This window comes from Rhipicephalus microplus, chromosome 2 (assembly GCF_043290135.1).
Source record: "Rhipicephalus microplus isolate Deutch F79 chromosome 2, USDA_Rmic, whole genome shotgun sequence".
Taxonomy (NCBI): Eukaryota; Metazoa; Arthropoda; class Arachnida; order Ixodida; family Ixodidae; genus Rhipicephalus; species Rhipicephalus microplus.
Window position 1 is genome coordinate 250,860,985 of NC_134701.1, and position 11,728 is coordinate 250,872,712.

General features: G+C 43.0%; 1 protein-coding gene across 3 annotated transcripts in view; it reads left to right on the forward strand.

Annotated features, from left to right (window-relative positions):
* LOC119170142 (uncharacterized) overlaps positions 1 to 10,489 on the forward strand; it is a 35,807-nt gene extending 25,318 nt beyond the window's left edge. For 2 of the 3 annotated variants that reach the window (XM_075879350.1, XM_075879343.1), the window contains exons 8-12: positions 1,167 to 1,368; positions 2,879 to 3,058; positions 3,971 to 4,171; positions 8,438 to 8,662; positions 10,226 to 10,489. In XM_075879350.1, coding sequence (XP_075735465.1) covers positions 1,167 to 1,368; positions 2,879 to 3,058; positions 3,971 to 4,171; positions 8,438 to 8,662; positions 10,226 to 10,410 — 993 coding nt within the window. In that variant the 3' untranslated portion in view covers positions 10,411 to 10,489. Of the gene's footprint in view, positions 1 to 1,166; positions 1,369 to 2,878; positions 3,059 to 3,970; positions 4,172 to 8,437; positions 8,663 to 10,221 lie in introns of all 3 variants that reach the window. The other variant, XM_037421200.2, reaches the window with a different exon arrangement.
* The last annotated feature ends 1,239 nt before the right edge of the window (positions 10,490 to 11,728 follow it).

An 11,728-nucleotide genomic window follows, 5' to 3' on the forward strand; every position in this document is an offset into this window, starting at 1 on the left:
TTTAACCCCCCTTAACCACTCATGGCCTTTTGGGGCACTAATTTGAACAGAAGGCTTACTTTTCCTCCCAATGTATATAGGCTGTGAGTATCGAGTCTTGCAGTGAAATGTCGGCTTTTTCTTTTTACACTTCCTTTAACTCTAGAAACTCAAAGGGTTACGGTAATATCGACGCCGTTCACAACGTTGAAAAAGGACCACAAACATGGGGAAACAAGCAGCAACATATGCTGTTTGACGCATTTCCAAAACTTCAGTCATCTCAACCAAGCTTCCGGCTGCTACAGCTGAGCGACGCCGCGGTACCTGGAAGTTGTGAATAGCGAAACAGAAAACTACTTTAGACGGATAATTTCTAAGCTGTAATTGGTGGTGGGGTTTATTTCACAAACGTAAGTTCATTATTAGAAGAAATAATCAGTCAAAAGTAGCACTTCACATTTTGCATCAAAATCTCCAATGGTGATGTCGGAGATTTAAAACTGTATTTTATTTTATTTATTTATTTTTTCGTATTTTGGCTGCATTCATTCAGAAAAGTTTTCTAAAACTAGGTAACTCCCTGGTTTACCCAGAAGACAGTGCACTTCATCTTTACTGATTACGAACTATGCTGGACCTAGCCGACGCAATCAAAATCTATGATGTCACGACTACTGCTGTAGGAATTTCAGGGCGGTGTTGCCATCTGCATTTTCTTTTGGTGTGTTTTCTCTCTTACCAAATGTCTTCTTGCTGCAAGCCTGTTTTCGGTCTTATGCCCCGCCGTGGTGGTCTAGTGGCTAAGGTACTCGGCTGCTGACCCGCAGGGCGCGGGTTCAAATCCCGGCTGCGGCGGCTGCATTTCCGATGGAGGCGGAAATGTTGTAGGCCCGTGTGCTCAGATTTGGGTGCACGTTAAAGAACCACAGGTGGTCTAAATTTCCGGAGTCCTCCACTACGGCGTCTCTCATAATCATATAGTGGTTTTGGGACGTTAAACCCCACATATCAATCATGTTTTCGGTCTTATAAAAGAGTAACTTGCCAATGCGAGAAAAATTGTTTCTCTTTAGTGTCCCTTTAAAGCATTGTAGTAGTTTTCTCGAGTACTGAATGGAGTGTTGTTTCGGCAAGCCTGTCCAAACTGTTCTTCCGATTGTAATCTATTGTACCTTATGGGGCAGGTACATGGGCGTGCACACACAGGCGATCGACCTTTCAAGTGCCTTGTGGATGGCTGCAACAAGAGCTTCGTGACCGGCTATGGCCTCAAGAGCCACACACGTGTCCACACAGGCGAGACTCCGTACCGGTGCACACACGATGGCTGCATTAAGACTTTCAAGACGTCGGGAGACCTGCAGAAGCATGTCCGCACACACACAGGTATGCCTCTATTGCTGCCTTGCAGTGCTCTTCCACCTGAATCATAGACGACCATCTTGGAATAATGCATAAGAATTAGTGCAGGACTAAAACTGGTATTTAATTGCATCTTAGACAATGTTCGCTCGTGTCGGCGTTCATTTTACTGTGCAGTTGTGTTCGTAAAATTAATTGTAATGAAACATAAATTGTACGATATCATTTCTAGTGGGTCATTTCTAGTGAGATGCTACAAGCTTGCTACGATTCCTTACATTTGCAGTTCCTATTGCTTGTTATCGGCTCTCATGAACGTTTGAATCTTGTGAAAGTCAGTAGCCACTCCACACAAGTGACCGTAAAAAAGTTTTTGAAAGGGTTTAAAACGACTACCGTATTTACCCAAGTAAATACCCACCTGACTTTTTTTTTTTTTTCAGCAAAGTTGACGCCAATTTGGGAAGAGGTTTCATTACGTTGGACCAAAAAAAAGTAATGGGGGCTATAACGGCAAACATTTTGCATGACGGTAATAAGAAACACGCTGTCCAACCGATGCTGGCAGGAACTTAGTAGTGGCAGGAATTATGAAGCACCTATTCGAGAACTTCGCTCTCCACAAGAAGAGACTGTCCTCGTTTTCGCGCACAAAATGCATTACGAACCTTTTTTGTTGCCCGATGCTTTTTTTATCCCGCAACGAACACACACGTACTGACGCCGAAGTGTCGTCCAGCCGCTCGGTTCCCATGCTACTTAGCATACTTGATAAACTTTAAGTTTAAAACCTGCCAATCGTGCCCTGCGCAGCAGATTTCCAACGAAGTTCACTACGACAAATCTGACATCAAAAATGCAGCGTCGGATGTTGGTGCACGCATGCTGCGGCCTTGTGGGCGAACTTTGTCAATGCAGCAGGTTGCGCTTTGTTTGTTGCTTTGTTTTCACACCGCTGTGCTTGTGTGGTGCTACTATAAGCAAAGAGGTTTCTTCTATGCTCAACAGATGGTGCGACTTTTAAATTTTGATTGACGCCGTGCGTGCTTGCGCTGCTCGCAACTGTTTAGCATCGATATTAAACTATGTTTTTATTTTTACTGTGTCCTTATTTTGTGATATAATAGTGTAATGTAACGTTGTTTCGATCGTAAATGGCACTAGTTATCTCACTGAAATAAAATGAACATACATGAATAAGTACTTTTTTTTTTTTTTTTTCAAGGACCAAGGTGGCGGTGGGTTCATTATGTGAGTGGGTTCATTAAGCGAGTAAATACGGTATATTACAGAATGCTTTTTTAGTATTTCTCTGGTTGTAGGCATTTCTTGGACGCATAAGTGCACCATTTAATGCTATTTTCACTTTCACCTTTTACATAAATCGGATGTTAACTGTATTGTTTGCAAAGTTAGTGCCGGGTATGTGTTATCTAATCAACTGCAGATGGTGTTTATTTAGGTTTGCTTGCACTTCTGAGCGGCGATCATTCATTGTGAATTGCAAATGTTGTGTCACTGTTTACTTTTGCAGGGGAACGGCCTTTCAAGTGTCCTTTCGAGGATTGCAATCGTGCCTTCACCACATCGAACATCCGAAAGGTGCACATGCGCATGCACACAGGCGAGCGACCGTACGTCTGCAAGGAGGAGAACTGTGGTCGTTCATTTGCCAGTGCAACAAACTACAAAAATCACATACGAATTCACACAGGTCAGTGTTTCCGGAGGCCTGTTTCACCTTTTACACCTGTGACAGGCTTTTTCCTGGCCTAACGGTGTGCAGTGCAGTCAACTCTCGTCAAACGAAACATGAAAGGACCAGGAAGATACGTTCTGTGTAACAGGAGTTTCATCTACTGAGGGAGGAAAATGGATACGAAATCCAATTATGAAACCAATCAAGTTACTAGCAGTTTCATTTAAGAGATAACCGTGAACTGAAAGTTTACTATTTATAGAATTTAGAAAGACGAATGAAATGAAATTCCGGAGTTTTGAATGCCAAAACTACAATTTACTGATAAGGCCATGTTGTAGCAGCGGCGTCCAGCCTAACTTTAACTGCCTCGATTTATTCAAATGCACCCAGGTTGAAATGTGCAGCCATTTTTACGTTTCATTCTTGTTGAAATGGGCCAGCATTTGATTAGGGCTATTTTACGTAACATTAAAATAATCACTGTAATTGTTGTTCTCTGCGTATACTTGGTCGATTAAAGCATTATTATACAGCTGTAAAATGGTTGGTTTTTGTAGCTGTGGTTTGTGTGTTTATCTAGCCCTTCTGTTGCCATTCAGGACAATATTTTAGTTCCATAAAGTGCTTGGAAGACCGCATGAAAAAGTTCTTGAAACACGTTCAAGCATACGGTAGACTCCTTTTAAATGAAACCTGAAGGGACCAGGAAAATGTGTTTCCTTTTTGAGGAGTTTCCTTTATTGAGAGATAAACAGGAGTACAATATTCAAGTACCAAACCAAACATATTACAGGCAGTTGTTCCATTTAAGCAGCAATTTCATTTAAGAGAGTTTCCTTTAATTAGGTGTCTACTGTACTTGGGCAAGCTGTATCACGGGCGTCCTGGCCAACTTTAGCCATTTGCTTTGTGCTGCACGTGCAGGTGAGAAGCCTTACGTGTGCACAGTGCCGTCCTGTGGCAAGCGCTTCACCGAGTACTCGTCCTTGTACAAGCACCACGTGGTGCACACGCACAATAAGCCATACATGTGCAATCTGTGTGGCAAGAACTATCGCCAGACCTCCACCCTGGCCATGCACAAGCGGACAGCGCATGGCTTGCTAATTGACGACGCCCGCCTTGGTGAGCCATGACTCACGCTTTCTTTTTGTCTCCCTAGATGCCGTACATTACATTGTGCATTACTCTTCACCTTTTTGAAAATGACTCTGCATATATATGCATGCAAGGTGCATGCATATATATTAAAAGGATCTTAAGTCGAGCTTATGTCATGAGCTTGAATTGAAATTGACGCTTGTGTAATGTACGTATTCCATTGTGTCAGTGCAGAAATCAAGAAGCAACCACAAAATTCATTCTAAACACAGTGAACAGCAGTTACAACAGACCATAATTACCTAGTGGGACTGGTTCGTTCTACGGTTAATCCTCAGTATAATAAAATTCTCTACATAGTAAGGTACCTGTTTTAACTTTTTATAACTTCATATCCAAAGAACACCGTGTAGCTGTAACCTCAATATAGTGAAGCATGTTTATCCACAGTTGCAGTGTACAAAAGTTTCACTGCTATGGTTGGGTAAAATGGAGACAATAAATTGCAACTTCTGTGAATGCCAGTCGTTAAACTGCACATGATTTTCACAAATACGTTTATTAAAAATGAGTGCCTAGCAAGAGGGAGAGGCTACTGAAGCAGAGCAGCATCCTTTCCAGCAATGGCTAGGTGGGCAAAGCTTTATATCGGTGCTCTTCCTGCCTTCAAAGCATCGGAGAGGCAGGGCATGCGGGAACGCTGCCATGTCGTGTTGCTCACTATTCTACTGTCTCTAAACAGTGTAGTTCTGTATTTTGTACCATGTATGCCATGCATCAGTGGCCGATTGGGTATGTCTATTATTATCGCATGTCAAGTTACAAGCACAACTGTGAAAGCTCGTTCACACTGAAAGTGGGGCATTCAAAGTGGCAAGGCGGCAAAGCGGAAAGCAGCGAAAAGCTCCTCTCCAGGCGGTGAAAGCGGGATGGGAAGCGAAGCGGCAAGGGAAATCGCTCTCTGAGCAATTTTTTGCCATCTGCCGGAACTCGCCCCTTTGCCGCCAGCCAATCACAACACACACACGGCATTTGCGCTGGTGTACCTTGTGGAAACCCGTTGCCGTTACGATTATTCAGGAAGCAGTTACGATTGTTCAGGAAGCATATGTTGAGACGTCCCCCGCTACACCACCGATTACCAAAGAGAGGGAAGACCACTCAGCCCCTTGCCTATCCAGTTCCCTCTTGGCTATGTGTCTCAATCACTTTCCACATACAGGGATTCGTGCTGGGGCCGGGAAGTAAGAGACGCTACGACCTGTTTCTGTTTACTGATTCATTAAATTTAATACTAACTGCAAACATCGTATACCCGCATACATCAACCACTACACAAAATTATAACACATGATTTAGACACTCGGGACGTTCGACACAGAGCAGGCACATGAAGAAACTGCTACAATACAAGGGTATGCATATAAAAAAAACACACAACGACACAAATGATAAAGTCATTAATTAATAAAACTGTGCAATGTCTCAATATGCCGCATCCCTTCCTGCAAAGCTCATTTAAGTAAGGGAGATGAAGTTCGTCTCACAGAATGTCCATGTAGTTGGGGCCTCGGAGCTGGCTGTTCGAATCGGGGCCGAAGGTTGGTTCTTGGCATCGAGGTCTGATCTGTCCAATTCGTCAGCGTCTTCATCGTCTTCGTCATCGTCGCCTAAGTCGTGCCTCTCAGTGATTTCCATCTTAGCCCTCTTTCATAACGCTTCATTCACTCGCCTCCTAACCCTAACTGCCATTCCTCATCGAACCGTCCTTGCCCCAGTCATCATCTCATCGCCTCTCATCTCTATCTCTTCGCTCCGTTCTGTTTCTTCTCCATTCTGTCTCTCTACCATCTCGAGCTCATCGCATTGTATCTTTCTGACTCCCTTCACATCGTATCTCTGACCCTGCTCGTATCGTCTCGTAGTCCCTTTTCGTAGGACCCGACTCCGCCCTACCGGGGCACCAAACCAATCGCCACTATCGACGCGGCATATTTTCTTGTCTGTCGGAGTGTGTCGTCTTCGACGGCCGCTCCCGTGGCCCACATCAGTAGAAAACCCTTTCCCAAACAAAGCCGAGCAAGTAACAATATACAAACTCAAGCCTCGTGGATAGAGATGGGCGAGCCGTACGAAGACACTTTAATTACGGGCGAACAATGGTCCTGATGCTTCCGGTACATGGTGAGCCGCTGTCCAGACCAAGTCTCAACGTTTCCATGCAGCTCGGTGTCTCCCGCGAAATTCTGCGTAGCCGCCGCTTCTTCGTCATTCACCGCCGCGGGCGGCCATCCGCGCAGAGCGCAGTAATGAGTCCTGGAGCCAGGGAGGCTGACGGAAAGTCATACTGGACCCGGCACAGGCGCTGCGCTAGCGTCGCATTCCCCGAACCAACAAAAGGTGCTCTGCTGCTCCCCCATGCCACAAATCTGAAGGACGCGCGCGGATTATCTCCACTGTACACTGTCACACGGTCTGTAGACGACAAGGCGCCGCCTGGTCCTCGTGTTTGCGCGGGGAAGCCCGTGAGAATAGTAGAAATAATCCTTCCAGGTACTCCACTCCGGAATGCCTATTCGTTACACCGAAGGTTGTCTTTTCCCCCTTTTTTTTTATGCGTGGGTTTGAGAAACGAGCGAAAACATCTTGAAAGGACCGGGGTTCAGTCCGTGTTTGCGGGGACGTCACAATGTCATTAACAATGCTAGCATCTAGCAAGCGATCTCAGTTGGCAAGAAAAATGACATCACTGCTTGTTTCGAGTTAACATGTAGGGCTTCGCTGGCAGCGCTTGACCACAAAACTCACTTTAACTGCAAGTAAGAGAAAATGCAGTCTGTGTAATGTCATCGAGTCGCCTTCCGATGGAGTGGTGAAATGAAACACAATAAACTGGACAGCAAAAGTGAGAAATATAAGACGAAGTGCTACAGCTTTGAATATTGGCCACTTTACAAGCTAGTATCCCCGTCTGTAGCACTTTGTCCTGTTTGCCTCCACCTTTTGTTGTCCCATTTATTGCACTTCATTTCACCACGTATGCATCACCAAACGGCCTAACTTCTAATCTACTAAAGTTCATCTTTCCGATTATGCTTTTGCATTTTAGGCATATTTGTAGGCAAAAAATAGTAGCACTGTCTGTGGGTCTTTAATAGGCAGTGAATGCTTGTGCATTGTTATTCTGTTGCTTGGAGGCATGCGAATTGGATTTAATTTGTATTTGTGTGATTGTGCAAAAGTCAAATGATGTTCTCATATGGAATATTTTTTTTTTGCATGAAAGCTGGGCTGTTAAGTTTTTGAAAGAGTACTTTAACAATGTACATTGACTTAATATTCATCAGTTGTGTCCTTTGAAGAAATGGTGCATTTTGACACATTGTGTAAGGGGCTTGAAGTAGCTTCATAAAGCGCACTGCTGCACGTACATGTCACCGCAGTACCGGACATTGTGCTAAAGCCATTTCAACTAATTTTGTTACGAAACTTGTATATTGTAGTGGGTATCTACTAAAGCAGAGTCTATCAAAAGTTAATTTGACTGGAAAAGTAAGCAAACCAAATTGAAAGCGATAAAGATGGTTGGATGCATTCATAAGTATATATTCTATATCGACTCAATCCAACAGGTACAGTGTACGATACTAAATAAAATGATAGTCCAGTATGCAGTACCACCATGTTAACCCATCACATAATGCATATTCATCTCTGTGTTTACATTGTTGCAAAAAATCAAGGCGAGTGAAAAAGTTATTGCTGCCTCTAATGGCAACCATGGTAACGCCATCTATAGGCGTGTGTACGGTGGAGACAAGGTGGGTAGTTTTTCCACCTGTAATCACCGTAGGAGGGCGCCAAATCTGCCCATTACTTTATGCAGGTTCATGATGATAATGGTTCCTGAAGACCACTCATATTATACCAAAACTGTTTACTTCCAACTTTTATCACAAGAAAGCAATAGTAAAATTGGAGGTGGAGTGTGCTGTGCTAAAAGCTCTGCCACTTCCCTCCCCCCTTCATCGTTAATGAAAAACCCTGTGCACATTTATGGCCATTCCTCTAATATTCATATCGCTCACTTTTTTAACGATGTTCTTTTGCAGCAGTACATTCTCTCATGTCTATGGATGTGTACGTCCAGCCTCTGTACATGGTCTTTCATGCATGGTTTCTCTTTTGCTGGTTTCGCTTTACTTTAAGGCTTTTCTTTCCCATTCCTTGAAGCACTTGTGCAAGCTTAGTGATTGATTGTTGCTTCTATTTCTTCCTTATCGCGTTCAGAGCTCGGAGTGGAAGAAGAAGAGATGGAAGGAGATCTGGACGAAGCAGGAACGATACAAGATGCAGCAGGGATCATGGAGGAGACGAGCCCGACAGGGAGACGCCGCCGGGCAGGGGGCATGTCCAGCATACCCAGCACTACAACATTGGTGGTACAGCAGTCGCCAGCTACAGCCGGTGACAATACTCTGCGCCTCTCATTCGACCCACAGACATTACAGGCAAGTTCTTTGCGGATTTCACCGCTTTTTACGTACATGGCAGTGCTTCTGAAATATCAGCTCTTTCTATGGCAATAAAGATATGTTGGGTGAAGCTGTGAAACTAACATATGCTGCTTGTGAAAAAAATATAATAGATTTTCATAAGTAGAACTGCTACAGTGCATGAAGCATTTACTAGTATGAGGCATATGCATAGGAGCACACCTACATAATCTTAGTAATATACGTTGTATTTAGTCTGGATGCCAACATTGCCCAACAGGTCGAGTACAACCAACTTTTGGTTATACAGTTACACCTATTTATAATGTACTTCAATAGTATAATGAAATTCCCGATATAATGTGTTATATCACTTTACACAACCTGATGTCCATGCAACACCGTGTATTTTGAAGTTCTCTATAATGAAGCGTGTTGATCGGCAATTTCGATGGAAGGAAGTTTCATTGACGTTACAGAAGAATTTCATTGACGCTAAGGCGACTGACTGAGACTTCTGCTGGAGCCTGTGATTATATGGCTAATACGCATGTAGTTACGGGGCAAACACATTTTTTCAATGTGCGCTGGGTGATAGTCAATGACTGTTGAATAGTAGTCGCTCGCCACCCCAATTTTTGACAGCAGTTTCAGGGCATGCTGCGAAGTAAATGGGACAACTTCGAAGCGGTGAAGTGGAAAAAAAGAAAGCATACGGCTAATTTGTCGCATGCGAGGACTTGTGTTCACTATTCTGCATTCTCTCTGCAGTGTAATTTTGTATTCTGTGCCACAAGTGGCATGCATCAGCGCCCGACATGGTGCTTTGATTTTCAGCAGGCGCGGTGGCTTTGGTTTTTCAGTGTTACTACAACGCATTGCGACTGCATTTTTCTCAGGTTTACTCGCGATATTTGGCCGCTGTGATGAAGGCTTTGCCAGTACGTCATCAAGCAAAGCATGCTCACTGGATCTTAGATTTAAAAAATACTTGTTTTTCAAGCGAAACTCATTTTATTGACTGACCTGGTGGTAGCTGGTGTTCATCCTTTTGTTTGGTTGTTCAGCATGCTGATGAACAATGGAAATAACATGAATGACGCTGATTCCGCCAGAAAACAGCATTCAGGGGATGGCCGCTACCTGTAAAGAGAGAAGGATAGGACAAAGAAAAAAAAGCAGTACGTCAGACACGCACGTGCCAAGCTTTGCATACCCTAATTTTCCTGGTTGGGGAAGAGCTCCTGAATTTTTTTGGAGGGGTTGTTGAAATTAGTTTTCTTTACCGCTGCATTATTAAAAGATTCTTCTGCCGCTTCCTAAGCACAAATGAAGCAATCAGCGACTATACTACCTTACTTAAAAAATCAAATTTCAATTTAGCAATGTTTTGATGGGACATAGTATTGCTGTCATCACTTTCTTTGTTATATCGAGGTTTAACTTCATGAGGCTCATCCATAAAAAAAATCACTCAGACAACTCTTCTCAGACTGCTCATCTCTATTAAAAAAAAATTTTTTTAAAGGACTTGGGAGAGTGAGCTTCAATCCGGCTGTACATTTTCTCTCACTCCAGGAAGACGGCACGCTGGTTCAGACGCCATCCGGCCAACAAATCCTGCTCGTGGCTAACCCTGCGCAGTTGTTAGCACTGCAACAACTAGCACTCCAACAAGACCAGACATTAGCCTTAGCCGACCAGCAACAGGACAGTCTTGAAGGAGAGGATGTCGTCATCGCTACAGCCTCCCTGCCTGACAACTAAGCAGTCATGCGCTCTCTGTGTTCATCATCTGTGTTCATTTTTTTTTAAATCTCTGTACATACATTAGCCAGGCGTTTCAGTGAAGAGTTCTCACTAGCTGCAGATTCCTCTTACGAACGATGAGAGAACTGCTGAAAGTAAGGAATTTTGAGACTGGGTCATAATTTTTGTTGCTAAAACGCTGTAGCGGGAAGAATGCAATAGTCGTCATAACTTGACTAGAGCTCGTAAACTTGCCTAACATCACAGGGATTATTGCAGTTGCAGAATTGAAGATGATCGGTGCTGAATGCACATCCATTCAACAGGAACTCGAAGGTTAGATTGCGCTTTAAGATGTCCATGTCTAAGCTAATGACAGAACTCGCACGTGTCACTCCTATAAGTTAACAATACAGAACTTTTCTGAGGATAACGGGGTGAAATTATGCGAAATATTTTCATGTTTTGTGTACAGATGTCTGGGACAGGTGTTCTAAACCATTCGGTACTGTTAGCTGCTTAGCAAAATAGAGCATTTAATGGTCTTGAATTATGTAATTGTAGTACATGCAATACAAAAAGACCCTCATAAACATTGGTTAGAGCTTACTTACTTTATTGAAGAATTATTAGCAAATAATTTTCAATGTAAGCCACCATAAAAATATGAAATTACAAAAATTATTGCCTTGTGTCAACTTTCCCTAGTGAATTCATTCACTGTAGGAACATGTCAACTGTAAATTTATATACAGGATGAAAAAGTGCTCTTCAGCACATATTACTGTATGAAAGTTATGTTGAATGAGTGACTTGTTTTGTATAAAAATGCTGAGACATTGCTGATGCTGTGCATCAGAATGCATCTCTGGATGTAAAAATAAAGAGCATAAGCTAACAATCTGTCTGTGTATCTTCGTGTTATCTTTATTTTTCTTAATTGTCCTGTACAAATTTCTAAGGATTACATTGTGTTGTCACTGGGAGTGGGTGCACTGATTTCTTTGCTAGATGACCTCTGGGATTGTTGGGATGCTATGCTTAGTCTCAGAAGTGATTAAGTGATTGCAACTGTATCGTAAATACAATGCCAGGAATATGCCACACTTATTGACCTGCACGGAATAGCATGTAGTATGGTAAAATAGTAAATCAATTTAGACCCACAATTTTATTTTTAGAACTGTATTGCTGCCGATTTCATGGCATTGTTTCATTAACACACAAAAAAAGAAAAGTTTAACTTCATGATGCAACGCCAATGCTGCTACTTTGGCGGGATGCCTCACATTTCAATGGTATACTATTATTTTTTCTTTGGTCTGCTTTTGCTTGG